Source organism: Portunus trituberculatus, chromosome 20, assembly GCF_017591435.1.
Source record: "Portunus trituberculatus isolate SZX2019 chromosome 20, ASM1759143v1, whole genome shotgun sequence".
Classification (NCBI taxonomy): Eukaryota; Metazoa; Arthropoda; class Malacostraca; order Decapoda; family Portunidae; genus Portunus; species Portunus trituberculatus.
In genome coordinates this window covers 408,970-430,003 of record NC_059274.1, presented here as the reverse complement: position 1 = coordinate 430,003, position 21,034 = coordinate 408,970, and the positions used below count along the sequence as shown (strand labels likewise).

At 44.7% G+C, this 21,034-nt stretch overlaps 2 protein-coding genes across 3 annotated transcripts in view; one reads left to right on the top strand and one right to left on the bottom strand.

The window, feature by feature from the left end:
- The window catches only part of LOC123506667, a 226,638-nt gene that overhangs the window by 140,142 nt on the left and 65,462 nt on the right, over positions 1-21,034 (top strand). The gene's annotated exons all lie outside the window — the stretch shown is intronic.
- On the bottom strand, positions 9,022-10,906 carry LOC123506665 (protein snail homolog Sna-like). Its single transcript, XM_045258914.1, has 2 exons — positions 10,746-10,906; positions 9,022-10,116 (listed from the first exon to the last, which is right to left on the bottom strand). Exons 1-2 carry the CDS (start codon positions 10,843-10,845, stop codon positions 9,185-9,187), a joined length of 1,032 nt encoding a protein of 343 aa, XP_045114849.1. The 5' UTR covers positions 10,846-10,906; the 3' UTR covers positions 9,022-9,184.

Genomic DNA, 21,034 nt, shown 5'->3' with positions numbered 1-21,034 from the left:
AGATTAATGGACAAAGTCTTCACTATTTTAATCACTTTATGAGCTCCTGAAATTGCATAGAATACCAAATAGTAACCACAATAAATACAATAAATATGGAAACGCGTCATGGTATTGAAAGACTTAAGGTTTTGTTTACCGATATTTCAAAAAGAATATAAGGGAAGATAGTCTACTTTGGATGTGCATGAGTGTGTATGCGTATCAACACCAACAAAAAAAAAGTGTACGGACATCTCAAACAACACTTCTGATTTACTTTCAAAGCTGCAAACTGAATCATCCTTTTTATTAAGACCCAGCGGAACTCCTCAAGGCTTTCTGTGTCCCTGCGTCTTACCTCACGAGTAGCAAGGAGAGGAGAGAAGGGAGAGGGATAGGAGGGGACAGCGGTACCATGCTCTTAACCCATTCAATACTAAGACACATTTTTACCTTGAGTTTTATGTGTGATTAGACCATTTTATTGACATTAGGAAGGGTCTGTTGAGGTCATAAGGTGAATGGCCACAGTGTTCACTATTATAATCCCACACATGAGTTTCCGAAGCTGTATAAAGTCACCAAATAGTACGCGGAATGAATAAGAAAATGAGTCATAGTACTGAAGGAGTTAAAAGTGGCCAGTAATCCGCATGCGTGCCTCGAGAACCAGAAGGAAGAAAAGCGTATTAGCTTTGGAAGACAGAAGAAGTGGTAGGAATAGTGGTGGTGGTGGTGGTGGTGGTGATGGTGGTGGTGGTGGTGGTAGTGGTCGCTCGCTTTCATCCCCGCTCTCCCTCTCTCTCTCTTTTCCTCCCTGCCTGCCTTCCCTCCCTCCCATTTGTTGTGGTGAGTGGGAGGTACCATCTGCCACCGGTGATTCTGGGCACCTGGTCTCCCCCGCCGACTGTCCTGCCACCACCACCACCACCACCACCACCAGCAGGGCACCTCGCGGCCACTCACTACCACTGAGGGATATTATCATGTGTCTGTGCGTGTTTCTGAGTATTCTGGACTTGTTTTCGTGGTTTTGTTCATTCAGTACGTGTTTCTAATTTGTAAGAATATGTAAAAATGTAACGTGATTTCTCTCTCTCTCTCTCTCTCTCTCTCTCTCTCTCTCTCTCTCTCTCTCTCTCTCTCTCTCTCTCTCTCTCTCTCTCTCTCTCTCTCTCTCTCTCTCTCTCTCTCTCTCTCTCTCTCTGTTTCGGTCTTTCTACTTTTTTTCTTTAATTTTCTTTCTTTCTCTTATCCCACTTAATTGTACTTTTTTTCTTTTTTATTCATTTCGTTCTTTCTTTGTGTCGTTTTCTTTTTACCCTCGTCTCCGTTTTCTTTTTTTTTCCATTTTTCATTTTCTGTGTTCATCCTTCGCTGTTTATGTTATATTTGTTATTGTTTTGGTTGTTATTGTCGTTTTTTTTCCCTTCTCCTCCTCCTCTTCCTGCTCCACACATTTTCTTCTACCCTTATTCCTTATTCCTACTCTTACCTTCTACTTTTTTTCCTCCTTGTCTTGAACTTTTTTCCCTCCTCCTCCTCCTCCTCCTCTTCCTCCTCCTCCAGGCAGCTGTTGGTCACCTCTCAGCTCCGACCATTCCTCAAACACTCAGCCGCGCCTCCCTCTCTCTGTGCCGCTTATATCAATATACTCTTTTATTACGAAGAGCTTGCCGCGTGTCCCGTCTTTGCTCTCTCTCCATAGTTGTTTGTCCTGGTGTTACTCTCTGATTTCGTGTGTGGGTGGCGGGGAAAGGGAGGGGAGAGATGTGGTGGTGTGTGTTGGTGAGTGGGGAGGAAGAAGTAGGTGTGTGGTTACTGGTTGGTCTCTCTCTCTATCTCTCTTTCTCTCTCTCTCACACACACACATTGTAATCCTATGCACCATCCCCCGACCTCCTCTCTTCCATGTGTGGTCGATATTCCGCGTTGGGCGAGGCGGAAAAAATATAGATTAAGTCCACACTAAGAGGCAGGGACGAGTTCATTAGTGGAGAGTTAAAAACGAGAAAAATTCAGAGAGAACAGCAGGGGAACCAGGTATAGCAGGAGGTGGCGGCTGCGGGCGGGCTGTGTCTGTATGTGTGTGAGAAACTGGGGGGGTAGGGATAGGGGGAGGTATACATGAGTGGGGCAGGAGTGGATGGCTGACTGACTGGCTGTGTGACTGGCTGTAGGAGAGACAGGTGGTGGTGGTGGTGGTGGTGGTGGTGGTAGTAGTATAGTAGTAGCAGCATTAGTAGTACTATAGTAGTAGTAGTACTAGTAGCGTAGAAGTAGTAGTAGTAGTAGTAGTAGTAGTTGTAGTAATGGCAGTAGTAGTAGTAGTAGTAGTAGTAGTAGTAGTAGTAGCAGTAGTAGTAGTAGTAGTAGTAGTAGTAGTAGTAGTAGCAGCAGCAGCAGTAATAGTGATAGTAGTAGTGGAAGTAGTAGTGGCAGTAGAAGTAGTAATAGTAGTAGTAGTAGTTGTACTAGTAGTAAAAGCAGCAGCAGTAGTAGTAGTAGTAGTAGTAGTAGTAGTAGTAGTAGTAGTAATAGTAGTAGTAGTAGTAGTAGTAGTAGTAGTAGTAGTAGTAGTACTAGTAGTAAAAGCAGTAGCAGTAGTGGAAATATTAGTAGTAATGGAAATAGTAGGTGATGTTAGTACTGACAGTAACAGTAATGTGTTGTGAGTGAAATCAGTTGAGTACTTTTAAGAAATGCGAATTATCAGTATTTGACATCACCAGCTTAACACTGAAATATTAATCTGGCTTTGAATTCACGAAAAAAAAAATCAAGATGAAAGAGGAAAAGCATAGCTAGAATAGTCTTGGGTCTTTACTTACACCTAAATGGCTGTTGGGTAGGTGGGGAAGGTGGAAGGTTTGTGGAAGGTCATAAGTGGATGTGTATTCAAAGCGACAGGTGTTTGCAGTAAGTGGATGGGGCTGTGAGACGTGATTAAGCCCTGGGTAACTAATAACTTGTAAAGGTGAGCGTGACGAGTGACGAGGACGTGAAGATGCAGCTGTCAGAGAGAGAGAGAGAGAGAGAGAGAGAGAGAGAGAGAGAGAGAGAGAGAGAGAGAACAAACAGACAGATGGACAAAAAGAAAGTTAATCTGCAAAAAGCATAGTCAATGATATGAGACGGTAGACAGACAGAAGGCCAGACAGATAGCCAGACAGACATATAGACAAACAGATAGAGACTAATAAAGAAAAAAGAATCAACCATTTCCCAACAGAAAAATAATGACTAGACACTTGCAAACAAACAAACAAAGAAGCAAGAATACAAACATCAACAAACAGTGATGATGAAATGCAAGCGACTGAAGCACAGACGCCACCAGAGATCAAGAAGGGCGACCTTGGAGAAATATTGAGTGGGTGGGGGGTTGGGGGGGGTGGACGAAGGTGGTAATGAGGTGGGCGGCGGCGGTGGAGGGGCGGGCCGAGGGGCTGCTGTGGTGGGTGGCGAGATGTGTTGGTTTTAGGCACGTGGCTCCTTCCTGCCTCCTCCCTCACCCTCCCCCGCCCCTCTCCTATGTCCATGACTGGCATTTTCACTCATAATTGACTTTGTAATCTGATCAACCACTGAGTGAGTCTGCCCGCTGCTGCTGCTGCTGCTGCTGTTGTTGCTGTTGGTAGAGTGGAGAGAAGTTAGTAGAAGAGGAATAGGAAAATAAAAGAATAAGTCGATAGCTTTTAATGATAATATTAGTAACAACAACAACGACAATGATAACAACAACAACAACAACAACAACAACAACAACAACAACAACAACATGAATATCAATAGTAATAGTAATGCAGTATCACGAGAAACAAAACAGAATAAGAGCAGGAAAAAATGAACAAATACTGACCTTGCTCATATATTACCATGACAATTATTACCTTTGTGTCTGACAGCACTGCAACATATCGTAAGACACAAGCGAAGAGGCCTTAAGAAGTAGGATGCTGTTGTGACACTAATGACAAACAAAAACTAACTACATCATAATAGTTGTCTAATGTTAAGCAAAAAGGTAAGCTGCAAAAAAGAATAAAAAATGTAATAGCTCTAATACTTGGGAATCCTTTGTATTTCTTTTTAATTTTACTTTCCTTGGTAGCGAAGACTAACAGATTTAACTTTCACCTTCTCGTTCTTTCTTCACCTTCTTTTTTTTTCGTTCCTCATCTTAACATACCCTCCTACCATCTTTAATTCCTTTCTTACTTCTTCCTCCTTCTCTCCTCACCTCCTTTTCTAGTTCTTTCCTTACGTCATCCTCGTTCTTTCCTCACCTTCTTTCAGTAGACACACACAACACACCAAACCATTAAGACAAGAATATTACAATCCCTTTCATAAATTGACCACAGAAAGCTAACAATACAATGAGTCTGTAATATAACACCCTACTGATCAGTGACTGTACAATAAAACACACACACACACACACACACACACACACACACACACACACACACACACACACACACACACACACACCACCACCACCACCACCACCACCACCACCAATCCAAAATAAAACACAGAACTCAACACACCACTCATAAATTTCCACGTCACGAAGAGCCAATATTGCAATGAGCCTTAAGTACTCGACAAAAACTAATCCAAAATGGAACCCTCTTTGGCATGTTAATTACAGGTAAGGCTTAATTGGCTGCCTCTACCTGCCTCATTAAGACGAGACGGTAGAGCTCCGGCGCCCCAGGTGAGTTGAGGAGGCCAGGTGAAAGGGAGGGGAGGAGAGGGAAGGGAAGAGGGGTGAGGGACGAGGCAGGCTGCAATGAGACCCACCTCACCTGGACACGAGGGGAGATTATACTGAGGGGACATACTGAGGGAGAGGGCAAGATAATGAGAGAGAGAGAGAGAGAGAGAGAGAGAGAGAGAGAGAGAGAGAGAGAGAGAGAGAGAGAGAGAGAGAGAGAGAGAGAGAGAGAGAGAGAGAGAGAGAGAGAGAGAGAGAGAGAGAGAGAGAGAGAGAGAGAGAGAGAGAGAGAGAGAGAGAGAGAGAGAGAGAGAGAGAGAGAGAGAGAGAGAGAGAGAGAGAGAGAGAGAGAGAGAGAGAGAGAGAGAGAGAGAGAGAGAGAGAGAGAGAGAGAGAGAGAGAGAGAGAGAGAGAGAGAGAGAGAGAGAGAGAGAGAGAGAGAGAGAGAGAGAGAGAGAGAGAGAGAGAGAGAGAGAGAGAGAGAGAGAGAGAGAGAGAGAGAGAGAGAGAGAGAGAGAGAGAGAGAGAGAGAGAGAGAGAGAAAACAACAGGCAGGTGGACACACAAATATACTGATAGACGAACACAAAAACAGAGAGACAGACAGGCAGGTAGGCACGGGTGTCGGGTGTGGGTTAATGAAGCAAGGAGGAGGAGGAGGAGGAGGATTAAGGCCCCACCTGCCGGAGTAACACCTGGGCACGATGCTTCCTCTTGCTCTGTTCCTTCCTGCCCAGTACACTTCCCGTCTGTGTTCCTCCACACTGACTCATTTACTGCATTCAGACTCTTCTGTTCCTGCCTCAATGTGATTATTTTTTGTTTACCATTTCAATTTGTCATTTCATTTACCTTTTATTTGTGTGTGTTTTCTGTTGGGTTGGTTATTCTCTCTTTTATATTATTTTTACGATTATTTATTTGTAACATGTTTGCTCCTTCCTTCATTCACTTTTATCTAATTTCCATAACCATTTACACAAGTCTTCACATCAACAAAGGCCATCCATTTGTACATGTATAATTATATAATAACATGAATTTTAACCTCTCGACATGACGAGACGATAATTAACACACCTTTTATGTCTTCACAGGTAAGCATCTCACCTGAGTGGAGGGAGGAGCTGCCGCAAGCCAAGGTAGTGTGTCTGCTCACTTGTCTATCTGTTAATGGCTTTTTTATGTTAACTCTCAGGGATTTCTTGATATGTTTTTTTTTTTTTTTTCATTTTGCGTCGTTTATTCGTTACTTTGCGTCGCGTCATTCACATCGCCCGAGTGGCCGCCTTACGCTCACTCGCTCTGCATGAGTTTGTATATTAATGCGTATCAGTTTCCCGATATATTTTATTTCACCGATTTAAAAAAAGAACAAATGTACACGGGAGCATTCAATTTATTTTGCACTTAAGAATATTTCACTTGCATCAGACTCATTAAGAATTAATTGTTCAATACATAGTTCCACATGTTTGCGTTGCGGTGAATATCGCTAGAGCATTGCGAGGCATTGTGCAATATTCCGCTCTTCCGCTTGAATAGACAGGTGCACGAGAGCAAATTTTCTTGAAAGAAGAAAATGCGCACTTACGCGTATCCTCACTGCACCAAGTCCCGGTGGCGGCTTCATGCCAGGAGGAGGCAGCACTCACTGCAGGAAAGTTGAAGGCAGCATAGCAGCGGCCAAAGAAGCTTCCATGCTCTGAAAACCGAAGAAGAGAAGAAGAAATTTTTTCAAGGTAATTTACCAATGAAAGCGTATTTGTTTATTTGTGTGTTCTAGAGCATTTCAGCGGTTTTTTTTTTTTTTTCTTGAAATATTCAAAGCTAACCATCAATTAAGATAAAATTTAAGTTTTGATTACAAATATTCCAAACGCAAATTCAATATATATTTCCGATTTCTTTGCATCGTGTAGGAGTCCTCGACTTGTCTTGATGCGTTGGCGGCTGCTGCTACGACTGCTGCTGCTTTGTGCCACAAGCGTACCTGCGAAGTGAGTTCCGGTGGAGGAGGAGGAGTCAACAGACTCCGCCGCAACGACAGCTATTTATCCGTTTCATTTCATTATATCTATATGCTTCCGTAACGAATAAATTCATTAAATTGCACACAGATAACTTTGAGGTGTCAGTATTATGCTCGATACATTGATGATAAGGTGAATTGAGATGCAATTATGATAACAAAAGTAAGCAACTACGTTAATTTTTCTAAGTTTCCTAAGATCTTAGTGATGCCAGCAAATTATTCAATTGATTTGTGTTAGAGGTTTGCTGCTGTGCACGTGTTAGGTGGTCGTGCTTGCCGCTTCAGCCAAGCACGCATAAGCATAATGCTCTTTCACTAATGCAATCTACAACACTTATCTGATCTAATTATTTTCTACAGCGTTATTTTTCATATTCCAACACCTGTTTCGAGGAGGACATTTTCTATCTTAATTTTTTTGTCGTCACGCTTGTTCAAGTTCTATTTTCTGATGGACCGATGCGGGCAGGTGAACAAATCGCCTCTGCCTATATAAGACGCTGGAACACTCCTCGGACAGGGTCGCGACTTCCTACAGGTGGGTGTGTCTTGGCGGGGCAGCCCACTCAATCATGTACACCTCTGTGTGACACGCCTTTGAATCTTCACTACAGATGAAGCAAGTTTCATGTATTTTTCTTATTTGTTGTCTTTGGTTTATTTCTCACAGTAGACAGATTTCTTAAGATGTTTTGTGACGTTACACTGCCGTCAGTCTCCTTATGTCTCCTGCGACAAGTTTTGGGAGTAGAAGTTATGGAGAAGGTGGAAATGGACGTAGAGGAGGAGGTAGAGGATGTTGTACTTATAAGCTTATGGAAAAAGATTTGAAATTTATGTAAAAGCGAAGCGTTCAGACAATTCTCTCTCTCTCTCTCTCTCTCTCTCTCTCTCTCTCTCTCTCTGTGTGTGTGTGTGTGTGTGTGTGTAATTCACCTAGGTCGCCTGCTGTTCACCCAGCCAGTCTTCCCCATTACGGAGCGAGCTCACACACACACACACACACACTTTTGTCACTTCAGGCAATGGAGATTGGAGAAGGAAGTAGGAGAGAATAGAGGAAGGGAGGGAGGGAGGGAGTGGCGGAAGGGTATTACCTCAAGAGCGCGGAGGAAACCTTTTTGGCGGGAACTTGTCGATGAAATAACTACAAAACTCTGCGTCTTTTTCTCGCATCTTTCCAGCGTTTATGTGTTTAGCGGGTGGACTCTTGTATTTTCTTGTGCACTCATCTTGGAATAACCTTTACAATATAGAGTTTGAAATTTAGGTAGTGTCTCTGTACCGTGCACCATCTAACTTCTTACCATTTGTTCTCTTATCTCAATTTTATCAGGATACAGTCAAAGTTTATTTTTTTAACGTTGCCGTGCCTTATCTCAGTTTTATCAGGGTAGTCAAAGTTTCTGCTGGTTTTCAAGTGTATTTAGATATTTTTAGTGGTTCTCGTGGTCATATATCATGAAGGAGACGAGGCAGTGAAGGAAAAGGATGAATCACCTTCTCTGCAGATTGTAATAATAAGTTAAAGTTTCTCTGGATGTCCAAGGTTCTGTGTGTCATGAATAATAAAAAAACAAGCCAAGAGAAAAAGGATTTGTCATCTTTGTAACTGTTAAATTAAGTGGAAGTGTCTACGGATTTTCAATTGTTCTTTGTTATGTTACTCTTACTAGTTATTAATTGTCTGTGTTATGACTGAGACGGATCATGAATCACATGTGTACTATGAAAACAAATCTGATAAAAGCCTATAGTGTGTCAAAATACTCTGCCTTATATTATAGTTCATTTCTACATGTTTTTGTTTTTCCCTGCTTAGCGACAGTCCTCTTGCAGTCACGAGGTATATTTCGTGCCCGTGGTAGAGCCATTATTTTCTAATCTCTGTCTGATCCTGCCTTTACAATGGTGTCAACTGAATGGTGAATGAATGCTCGTTCAATGAATTTGCATGTTTCCGTCAGTTCCTCATTTACTTGTCCAAAGATCAACATTCACATTATTCTTAAGCTCTACTAATCTTACTCATATGCCCCTACCTTAATGATTAACTCTCTCACTCTCTCCCACAGCCTAGTCATTTTATTACTACCCCATGAGGTTCTTGGTTGTCATCTCGTATTTAATACAATACCTGTATTCCTGAGACCTTAATGCTTCCATGCGCGCGCGTGTGACTGTGTGTGTGTGTGTGTGTGTGTGTGTGTGTGTGTGTGTGTGTGCGTGTGCGTATTTAAGTAAACAGAGTTACCAAAGGGAAAGCGAAAAGCTTGCGTTAACATAAAATATAAATCTTTATTCTCGCCTTATCTTACAATAACTACAAAGTGGTGCCAGTACACGGCGCGACACCTGACTAGAGGCACTGGTGACTTTTCCCGACGACTCCCTCCCACCACCGGATTAGTTGTACCGCCTGGGGCAGGACACTGCTGCCGCTACTGCTGAGAGGGCCGGGCGGGGCAGGCAGCCTCGGTGTGCTTGTTGAGCAGCGACATCCTGGAGAAGGTCTTGTGGCAGGTGCTACACGCGTACTTCTTGACGTCAGCGTGGGTCTGGAGGTGGGCCCGCAAGTTGCTGCGGTCCGCGAAGCAGCGGTCACACTGCGGGCACTGGAAGGGCTTCTCCCCAGTATGGGTCCTGATGTGTCCCTGCAGCAGCCATGGGCGCGAGAAAGCCTTGCCGCACAGCTGACACTTGCAGGGCAGCGTGTGCGTGCGGATGTGCATCTTGAGGGCGCCCAGGCTCGTGTACACCTTCTCGCAGTGCTTGCACGCGAACGACTTGGCCCCGAGGGCGGCACAGTGGAACTGTTTGTGCTTACTGAGGCCGGAGTAGGTGGAGTACGACTTGCCGCAGTCAGTGCACGAGTACCGCGCCTCGCGGCCTGAAGAGACTTCCGCATTGCTCCTCCGGCAGGCGTCGCTGTCACTCGTTACGTCAATCTCGTCCTCGCTCATTGACTCAGCGCCCACGCCAGAGTCCTCAGAGGCTGTAGAGCGGGGCGAGGCCAGACGTTCCTCGGAGGGCTGTGGTGAAGTTAGACGGGCGGCAAGGGTTGGATGGGCGGCTAGGCTGGGGTGGGCAGCTAGGGCGGGATGGGCGGCGGTGGGCACGAGGGGCCACATCATGGGGCTGGGCCACCACTCTGCCTGCTGGTGTTGTTGGTGCTGCTGCTGTTGCTGCTGGAGGGCTGTTGACTGGAAGAGCTTCAAGTAAAACTCAGCCAGTGAGGGCATACGTGGAGGACTGGGCGGGGCAGCGGCCAGGCGTGGGGAGGGTGAGCGAGGGTCGACAGAAGAAGCCTGAGTCGAGGTGTCGTCCTCGTGGCGCCGCCGCTTGATGCTCAGGTCTTGAGGCTGCTCGTCATCTGCGGAGGAAAACAAGGGTCAGGAAGACGCCATACCCACCACCACATCATTAGTCATTTATCCTAACTAAACAACCAAAAATAACCAGTGTATCCCCACCACACCTGTCACTACACATCCTTGTCACCACCACCTGTCACCATCACGCCACACTGAATGAAGCCAAACCTAGCGCCACGTATAGACCACCATCATTAATCATATCCTCGCATCGTCACCAACACGACCTAAATAACTCAGACGCGGCACCAGGATGGCCGTGACTGAGCATCGTGACCAGCAATGATGTGCTGGCTGGCCGCCACTACTTGCACAAAGAGAATTAATTGTCATCAAACGCACAACATAATTCTGTAACTGTGCAATATTCTTAGATTCTGTAAGTCATTGTCTTTATCTACTTATTGCCAAACAAAAGCACCTTCATCCTATTATTCCTCAATGATGCAAGGTTTTGTAACTCATTGTGTAGATCTTCTTAGCCTAACGAAACACGTGACATCACGAACACATGGACTGGACTTCTTTACTGTGATGCACCGTGGGTAATCCATCACCAACACGCGGACAAAACACGAAACGTCACGAACTTTACGACTACATCCGCGTCTCCCGCCAGCACACTCACCGTGGTCTTCAGTCTGGGCACTGTAGAACGCCAGGGGCCTCTTCTTAGGCGGGCAATGGGAATAGTTTCTGAGGGTTTCGTGAGCCATCGTGCAATCCATGGAGGAACACCACTAACACGTCTCTCTCTCTTGCTCTCTGCTTAGCTACTGACCCGCTGTAGGCAAGTGGCTCGCTTTATAGCACCTGGACCAGATGTCAGGTACGAAAACAATATGAGCCAATGTGGTGAGCCGTCGCGTCCTCTCTCAGGATCTTGACCACTCACAGCCGGCGAGAGGCGGGGCGAAGCTACCTGTGGCCCAATCAGATGTCGCGGGAGTCGGATGCTCGCGTGGATGCTACAGGAAGAGGGGGCCACACATACTTCGAATAACACATAATGCATTACCAAATGAAAACTGGTTAAGCATGATGTAGCTGGGTCGGTGCATCACGCAGGCAGGCGAAGGAATGCAGGAAGAGACAGGCCTTCCCTCGCCATCATCGATGGCGAGGGAATGCGTGGAAGGAAGCGTCGTACATCACGCAGGCAGGTGGTCGGGAGATGGAAAGGTGTTCCGGAATCGTTAAACTCGCACGTGCTTACACCAGGTAATCATGAGGCGCTACATCTCGCCCTACAGCCTTCAGACCCCCTACGCAAGACCAAAAGTCCCGTGCAGCGCCTCCCGGGGACAGATGTGCGCGTCCCTAAGTGTTGGGCAGCTTCCTCTTTATGTGAATTTGATTAAAAATAAAGAACGATTGTGATTGACTGTTCTGTAAGTACGCAGCCTCACTTGCCGCGTCCGTTGATATACACGTCTTCACCATCCTGACGAAAGCGAAATCAGTCAACCATATATACTTGCTCACACACCCGCTGTGCACGACGCTGTCATTGTGCACGAGGAAGAGAAAACCATCACAGCGTAGAATCACAACTCAGATATAAGAAAACATCGACAACCAAACACATGCCGCAACATAAGTGACTTGCACAAACTACATAAAAAAAAAAAAGCTGCATTGCACGATATTAATCTCTTCATAAATTAAAGCCTTGAGAAACTATGACTTGCTGGTAACAATGATGGAATGACTGCCCTAGTGAAATGAAAACCACGTTACCATGCACCTGAAGAGTGTAGCAGGAAGGGTAACCATGCTTGGCGCCGGGAACAGAAGCGTCCTGCCAGATGAAAACGAATACTTACCAGATGAAAGAGACGAAGGAAGGAGAAAGCTAGCACGGATTAACCAAGACAGCTTTATGCACGGAAATCAAGCGACAGTCATCATATATACCCCAGGAACAACAGCGCCTTGTTAGACAAGAATCCCAAAGAGATGAAGGAAGAAGTTAATATCCAGAGCGGATTTGACAAGACTTACCACAAACATACCAAGACATTACGAGAAGCCCCAATACAAAGCGGAAATAGAATAAAATACGATGATAAATTAGCAAAATACTAAAAGATATACACAATAATGGTGTTAAATTTTGATAAGGTATTTGAATATGATGTCGAACAAAGGCAGAGAAGAAAAGAAAGATAGAATAAGCGACAGAACAGGATAAAAGATTAGGAGAAGGAAGGAAGAGAAAAGATGAATGTAGAATAAGGTGTGTGTAATGCAAGTGAGAAGGAAAACAGGAAAGACTAATAAAGATAGACATTTAGATCTTTACATGGCTGTTTGGTAACCATTTCTAACTAGTGACAGTGTAGAGAGACGGAAGAGGGAGAGAGAAGGAAGAAGAGGAAGGTAAATGTAATATGGAGGAGGAAAAGGCAAATGAATGAGGAGGAAGATGGTGAGTGTAAAATGGATGAGGAGAAAAGAGGAAAGTGTGTATAATATGGACGAAGATGAAGGTTTGAGTGAAATTAATGAAAAGGAAGAGGAGGAAGAGGAAAATGTGTGCAGCATGGATGAGAAAGAAGGGGAAAAGAAGAAGTAAGAGATCAATGTATGTAATATGGAAGAAAAATAGAAGAGGTGTGCGTAAAATGGAAGAGGAGGAAAAGGAAGATGATGTGTGTAATATGAATGAGAAAGAAGAGGAGGAAGAGGAAGATGAGTCAAATGTGTGTGTGTAATATCTTGAGAGAAGTGATATGACTGGCCCATATTCAGATACGCTTTGCTGTCTCACCACGATTATTTGCCAGGCCACAGGGATGATTAGAGGGCTTTTCAAGAGTGTATTTCCAGTTAATAATGTAGAAATCTTGTCAGTCTGCCTCTAGAACTGTAAAAACATCTTAGAAATCGCTCTTCTCTCTCATCACGACTATTTCCCAGGCAATAGAGATGATTAGGGGGATTTTCAAGACTTTCTTCAATTATAATGTAAAAATCTTGTCAATCAACATCTAGAACTGTAAAAGCACCTTAAAAAACACTCTTTTTTTTCTCACCATGACTATTTTTCAAGGCCATAGACATGATTAGCCGGGTTTTCAAGAGTGCTTCTCCAGTTAATAATGCAGAAATCTTGACACTCTGCCTCTGGAACTGTAAAAACATCGTAAAAAAACTAATGAATTTAAATAAAGCCTTTTGGAGTTGAAGCGCATAAGTGTTTGAGAATACGAGCGAGTGTGTGAGTGGTGTGTGGGTGGTGTGTGACTGGTGTGTGACTGGTGTGTGACTAGTGTGTGAGTGGTGGCTTCCTTCCCTGTCCATCATTCCATCACCCCTACCGCTGCTTCCTTTCCTTTGTCCGCCCTGCCACCCTGTCCCCTGCCACCTGACTCTCTCTCTCTCTCTCTCTCTCTCTCTCTCTCTCTCTCTCTCTCTCTCTCTCTCTCTCTCTCTCTCTCTCTCTCTCTCTCTCTCTCTCTCTCTCTCTCTCTCTTTCATTCTCTTTCTCTCTCTCTCTCTATTACTCTCTCTCTCCTCCTTCTCCTCCTCCTCCTCCTCCTCCTCCTCCTCTCCTCCTCCTCCTCCTCCTCCTCCTCCTCCTCCTCCTCCTCCTCCTCCTCCTCCTCTTCATTGTCGTTAAGAGCAGGTAATGAAGTCTCCTATGTAAAATATAAACTCGTTTGTAATTTTTATCTTGCGAAGAAAGAAAAGTGAGGTTCGTTTTGTTTACGATTAGTTTATTTAATTTTTTATGTTAATTTTATGTAGTGCTGTATGTTTTGTATGACTTGTGTAAAGAGAATGTATTTTTCTTCGATACTCACCAAGATTTTTTGATAAAGTTTGATGCGTATGTGGTTTTCTTATGACTCATTCGGTTTCTCTCTCTCTCTCTCTCTCTCTCTCTCTCTCTCTCTCTCTCTCTCTCTCTCTCTCTCTCTCTCTCTCTCTCTCTCTCTCTCTCTCTCTCTCTCTCTCTCTCTCTCTCTCTCTCTCTCTCTCTCTCTCTCTCTCTCTCTCTCTCTCTCTCTCTCACTTGCTTTTTTTCCCCCTCCTTCCTTGCCTCCCTCCCTCCCTCTTTCCCTCTCCCCGGCTCTCCCTGCCTCTCTTCCTAACCATCTTCTGTTACTCTTATTTTGCTCCCCCTCGACCCCCCACCTCTCTTCAAACATTCCCACAAAACTTCATTCATTTCCTTTCACTTCGTTAGTTTTTTGGACAGCTTCGATACTCCTGCGATCGTAAAAATTGTTCCTTTGCATGTAAGAAAACTAAAGACGTGAATCATTTTGGCATTTTTAGGATTTTCGGGGTAGAGAATTATTAGTGTTTTAGTTAGTGACGAAATATAAAGAAGTGGTTCCAGTCCTTCCGAATGAAATGTTTCGACACTGAACCATTTTGAAAAACCGACTTCCTGTCCATATAAGAGATGGAGGAAGAGAGAGAGAGAGGGAGGGAGGGAGAGGGAGAAGGAGGAGAAGAGAGAGAGGAACATATACCCAAAGGCGCACTGTCGTGTGCTACCTATTCTAAAGAGATTTAAAATAGATAATATACATATAAGGAGATGGAGGCGCAGAGTGTGACCTATTCTAAGGACTACAATCTATTTCTCTACAATATTTACAAGATTTAAAATAGATAATATACAAGATGGTCAGCATGTAAATGCTCTCTCTCTCTCTCTCTCTCTCTCTCTCTCTCTCTCTCTCTCTCTCTCTCTCTCTCTCTCTCTCTCTCTCTCTCTCTCTCTCTCTCTCTCTCTCTCTCTCTCTCTCTCTCTCTCTCTCTCTCTCTCTCTCTCTCTCTCTCTCTCTCTCTCTCTCTCTCTCTCTCTCTCTCTCTCTCTCTCTCTCTCTCTCTCTCTCTCTCTCTCTCTCTCTCTCTCTCTCTCTCTCTCTCTCTCTCTCTCTCTCTCTCTCTCTCTCTCTCTCTCTCTGCTTTGTTCTTTCCCTACACTTTTTATCCCTGTTTCTCTTCGTCTTCTCATATAGTCTCCTTCCAAATTGTTTCGACTTTGTTTCTCCACATCTCTCATTTTTATTTCAGTTTTCTTCATCGTCCATCTCTTCCCTCTCTTCTTCTGCCCTTCTCCCTGTTTCTCTTTTCCATCGTCTGTTGCTTCTTTCCCTTATGTTTTATCTATTTCGTCTTCATTTCCCTCATCGTCTCATCTCCGTCGCTTCTAATCTGTCTCTTTAATTCTCCCGCTCTTTTTCAGATATACCTTTCCTTAACCCATTCGATAATAAAACGCATTTTTACCTTGATTTTTGGCTGTGATTAGACGATTTCATTTGCATTAGGAAGGGTCTATGGAAGTCAAAAGGTTAATGGCCAGTCTTCACCATTTTAATTCCCAGATAAGTTTCTGTAGCTGTGTAAAATCGCCGAACAGTAACCAGAATGAATATGAAGACGCGTCATCATACTGAAGAGATTAATACAAAATCTGGTCAAAACGGCGCGATGTTCTCGGATGAAATTGGTATTATTCTACTATAAGCTCATATTATTTCTATTTATCTATATTCTTATCCTTTCTTTATCCATTTCTTTCTTTTTTTCTGCCTCGTGTCCTTCATTTTCTCTCTCACTGCCTTTTCATCTAGTCCTTGATGTCTCACCTACCACTAATGCAGACACCACCACCACCACCACCACCACCACCAAGGAAGAGGAGGTTTCAAGACATTTATCCCAGACTTTTGGCTAACTCTACTAACCTTTTAGGGAACTGGCAGTCAAGTGGGCCATTTTTGTTATATTTTCCGTTTGCCCTTGGCCAGTTTAACCTCTTCCATAAAAAAGACACTACCACTAACACAGCATTGCAACTTTCACAGCAGTATTCTGTGTTTTTTTTTTTTCTTCAGTGTCTTTCATTACGCACCGCCTCGCATCATGTCCTTTCCATATGAGCTCTTGATTCTCCCCGATCACGGTTACGCACGATTCCTCACGCACTCTCCACCGCGACCATGAAAGGAAAGGCCCCATTTAATCACTCGTTTAAAATAACTGAGGGCTTTCTTTCTGTAAAATCTCCCAACCACATATTATCAAAGCTTGCGTGATCTCTATGCCACTGGGACGCTTTCTTGCTTTGGAACGTCCGGGTGAGATTCTGACTAAGGGATTTCAACGAGTGCACAAAGGAAGGAGATTACATCTATAAGGAGAGATACAAGGACACACACACACACACACACACACACACACACACACACACACACACACACACACACACACACACACACACACACACACACACACACACACACACACACACACACACACTAATAATTTTACTAACACACCTCCTCCTCCTCCTCCTCCTCCTCCTCCTCCTCCTCCTCCTCCTCCTCCTCCTCCTCCTCCTCCTCCTCCTCCTCCTCCTCCTCCTCCTCCTCCTCCTCCTCCTCCTCCTCCTCCTCCTCCTCCTCCTCCTCCTCCTCCTCCTCTCATGTACCCAGCAGTACTCTCCATGTCTCCACGTGGCCTCTGTTCTCGATGACCAAGAGAGGGAAATAAAAACTACAAATCACATTAGAGGAAGATTATCCCTCCCCTCCCTGCCTTGGTTCCTTCGCGTTTCTCGTACTTTTGCAGACGTGCGTGTTATATTTAAGCTTTTGTTGTGTCACGGCAGTTACATAGTACTCGGTGGAGGAGGAGGAGGAGGAGGAGGAGGAGGAGGAGGAGGAGGAGGAGGAGGAGGAGGAGGAGAAGGAGAAGGAGAAGAAGAAGAAGAAGAAGGAATGGTAATCTACTTTCATGTTATTCAAAATCATTTGTCGTTTTTCTCTCCTTTCTTTGTCTTATTTTTACTACTCTCTCTCTCTCTCTCTCTCTCTCTCTCTCTCTCTCTCTCTCTCTCTCTCTCTCTCTCTCTCTCTCTCTCTCTCTCTCTCTCTCTCTCTCTCTCTCTCTCTCTGCACAAAAAAGATCTTTGCGTCGCTATCTTTGGTTCTTTTCTTATAGTCTTTGTCATCTCACTCAGTTGATGCTGAGATTTGTTAAACATTTTACCATAAATCTTGGCAAGCGAGACCTGGAGTAATGGGAGTTTATTACACACAAACACCTGCCTCACACCTGCCTCAACCTGGCTCTCTCATTAGCTTCCCAGACACCTGCACTCTCGCCTCCCAAAACTGCTTATCCCGCCCCTCCCTTTCTCTCTCTCTCTCTCTCTCTCTCTCTCTCTCTCTCTCTCTCTCTCTCTCTCTCTCTCTCTCTCTCTCTCTCTCTCTCTCTCTCTCTCTCTCTCTCTCTCTCTCTCTCTCTCTCTCTCTCTCTCTCTCTCTCTCTCTCTCTCTCTCTCTCTCTCTCTCTCTCTCTCTCTCTCTCTCTCTCTCTCTCTCTCTCTCTCTCTCTCTCTCTCTCTCTCTCTCTCTCTCTCTCTCTCTCTCTCTCTCTCGTGTTACATCTCGCATAAAAGAAATCTGTATTTTTGTACAATATGAATACAGTGAGAAAGTTGCGTGTTATGTGAGAGAGAAAGAGAGAGAGAGAATGTGGGAGTGGGGGAGATCATTTAAGTCCAGTATTTAGAACCTTGATAAACGAATAATTATACCTGTGATCGACCAGCTTATCCGCATCAGGTGTAGATAAGTAAGCGAATAAACCTGGATAGATATTTTATTCAATATTCTGTGGCTATATTTGGTGTACCTAGTTGGAAATGTTTATGTATGCGATGTGTGTTTTTTTTTTTTTTTGGGAATTTGCCTCTTTTTTATATATATATTTTTTTCTTATTAAGTGATATCCTCGCAAATGTACATATACATCTAAACTGTTCGTATAACCAAGCCAATTTAGTGTTGCCTAACTAAACGCAAGCTAGTCTATTCTGATCTAGCTTAGCCTACTCAAACCTAACCTAACCTAGCGTAACCTAGTCTTGTCTAACCTAACCTAATCCTACCTTACTTTAACTTAACCTAACGTAACCTAGTCTTGTCTGATCTAACTTAACCTAGTCAAACAAAACCTAACCTTACCTTACCTTAACTTAACCTAACGTCACCTAGTCTAATCTAATCTAACTTAACCTATTCAAACCTAATCCTACCTTACCTTAACTTAACCTAACGTCACCTAGTCTAGTCTAATCTAACTTAAGCTAGTCAAACCTAACCTAAGCTTACTTTTTCTCACTTTTATTAACTTAACCTGATCAATAACTTATGCAGCATTTGAATCGACATCTTTCCTTTTAATGGTGGATATAGAGAGAGAGGTAGACTTGAAGTGTGTGTGTGTGTGTGTGTGTGTGTGTGTGTGTGTGTGTGTGTGTGTGTGTGTGTGTGTGTGTGTGTGTGTGTGTTTCAAGTTTTATATGTTTTAAGCTATTCAAAAGTTCTTATAGAAAACATTTTGATGGACCATACCTTCCAAGTCCTCCTGTAACTGATATTTGGTTGTGGTCAATAAATATCTATCTCTCTATGTCTATCTGTATGTAGGAGAAGGAGGAAGAGGAGGAGGACGAGGACGAGGACGAGGACGTGGACAAGGACGAGGAGGAGGAGGAGGAGGAGGAGGAGGAGGAGGAGGAGTACGAGGACGAGGACGAGTAGAAGTGTCGAGTGTCGAGAGATGCAGGAAGTGGCGTCAGGCTGGGCATTGTGAGAGACGTACTGGTGATTGTGATGGTAAGAGGAAGGGCAATACTCGGGTGTGCAGTCCAACATGAATAATTGTACGAAACTCAATATTTTTCTCGCTCTCTCCATTCACTTTCTCATTCTTTTGTGTCGCTTTTTCTCATGTTAAAGCGTTCCTTCCTGCGACTCGTCTTCCATCACTCCTCTTCCTTTCATTCCTCTGTCTTTCTTTTTATTATTCTCCTTCCTTATTCTTTCTCTTTTCCATTGCTCTTTTCCTTATTTTCTACATTTTATTTCTATTGAGTCTCTTCCATTCTCTCTCTCTCTCTCTCTCTCTCTCTCTCTCTCTCTCTCTCTCTCTCTCTCTCTCTCTCTCTCTCTCTCTCTCTCTCTCTCTCTCTCTCTCTCTCTCTCTCTCTCTCAGCCATCTCTTTGTCTCGTGCTATGAATAAACTTGAAATCCACTTTATCGTCACCTTTTGATGCGCAGTACAAAAATAAACAAGGATTTTCTTTTCACGAGGGCAAAGATAGACAGACGCACGTGTGAACTGAGCAGAGCAAGTCACTTAGGCGCGATGAAGAGAGAGAGTAAGCGTGTTATTAGAGTGCCAGGGTGAAGGAAGAGGAGAACAAAAAGGAGGAGGAAGAGGGTACTGATGACGTCATTCATAGTCGTCTTTGTGCACAGAGAGAGAGAGAGAGAGAGAGAGAGAGAGAGAGAGAGAGAGAGAGAGAGAGAGAGAGAGAGAGAGAGAGAGAGAGAGAGAGAGAGAGAGAGAGAGAGAGAGAGAGAGAGAGAGAGAGAGAAAAGGCGTAAGCTACACTCCGCCAGGGTAATCGGGGCGGCGCATGCAGGGTCACGGCGCTCCTGCAGTGATGGATGGTACTCACTTATTTCAGATAAAGTCACCGCCTGGCCCCGTCCCACTCCACCCCGCCTTGCCCCGCTCGCAGTGACACTACAACATCAGCATTCCCTTCCTTACAGTGCCTCTTCTATTGCCGCGGTAGCGCAGTGTTAGAAGGCTGTGTTAGGAGATTTGGTAGGTTGCTGTTGCACCTTCGGGAGTGAGGAGGACGTCACGGCAGGTATATAGGGATGAGCGTCGGGGCGAGAGCAAGGAGCCAGCACGTGAGAGTGACAATGCGGCCTCAGCTCAACCAGTCCCCGCCGCTCAATAAAGTGAACTCTTTAGTCCCTGTCGCTCCGAGGTAGATATAAAAACTCAGATAAATCTACCCATGGACAGAGGGACGAATACGGGCGTGGCGGTGCCGGACTGTGGCGGCTTAGCAGCTGCACCGGAGGGCGGGGGTGGAGTGCGGTATCTCGCCTCTCCGCCTGAAAAGCAGTACACGTTAGTCAAGATTAGTACATCATTTATGACGCACTCACGAACCCACTAACGCCTTGGTGACGCAGTAGGAGGCGACACGGGAGGCAGGCAGGAAGTGTCGGGGGCAAAAGGATTGTATGACTTGGTTTCCTTTGCTGCTGAGTGTGCCGAGTGCCGGTGTAAGACAGGGGTGGTGAGGGAGGAGGTGAAGTGGGTGAGGGGTGGTGAAAGGACCTGGACAGGGATGAGTGTTGAATGAATGGAGGGTGTTAGGACAGGGAACCATAACGGCAATGCAGAAGTAACAGCAAAGGTGAGAGAAGCGAGGTGAGGGTGAGGTTTTGATGAGAACAGCGATTTACAGGTGGCGGTGAGTGGAGGTGGCGCAGGTGATGGCTCAGGTGGTGACTGTGGTGGTAGCGTCTCTAGGTGATGCAGCTTGCCACTTCAGAACTTGAGTGAAAATATTATATTACAGTATTGATGAGTTTTACATGAAAGCATAACGGTAATTTAAGGAGTATATCATATAGTTAGGATTATGAACCCGTTCTTTACATACAAACATACACGTCTCGGGAAAGTGAAAATCTTGCATGGAGAGAGTCAGCCGGCAACGTGTATTCTCTAGGACTGCAGTGGATAGTTAGGAAAAATATGCAATTCATCAGGAGTTACTGTGGATAAGCGGGACGGGGGAATGGGCTGAGGGATGAGGACAGAGTCGTGGGTGGGGGTGGTCTGCACGTGCCGCCCCATACACCCCGGGGCGGCACTAGATCAATGGCTGTCACAACACGGCACGACGCAGGCACAAACAAGAGTCTCTTCCTCAGTGAGCCAGATTTCCACGCTCCTCTGCCCTCGCGGCGGACACCACACACGTCCTCTTACACAACTTTCCAGAAAAAAACCCAAACATTTATTTTCTATCTCTCGGAGGAAAGGGAAAATCCGATGTGACTTTT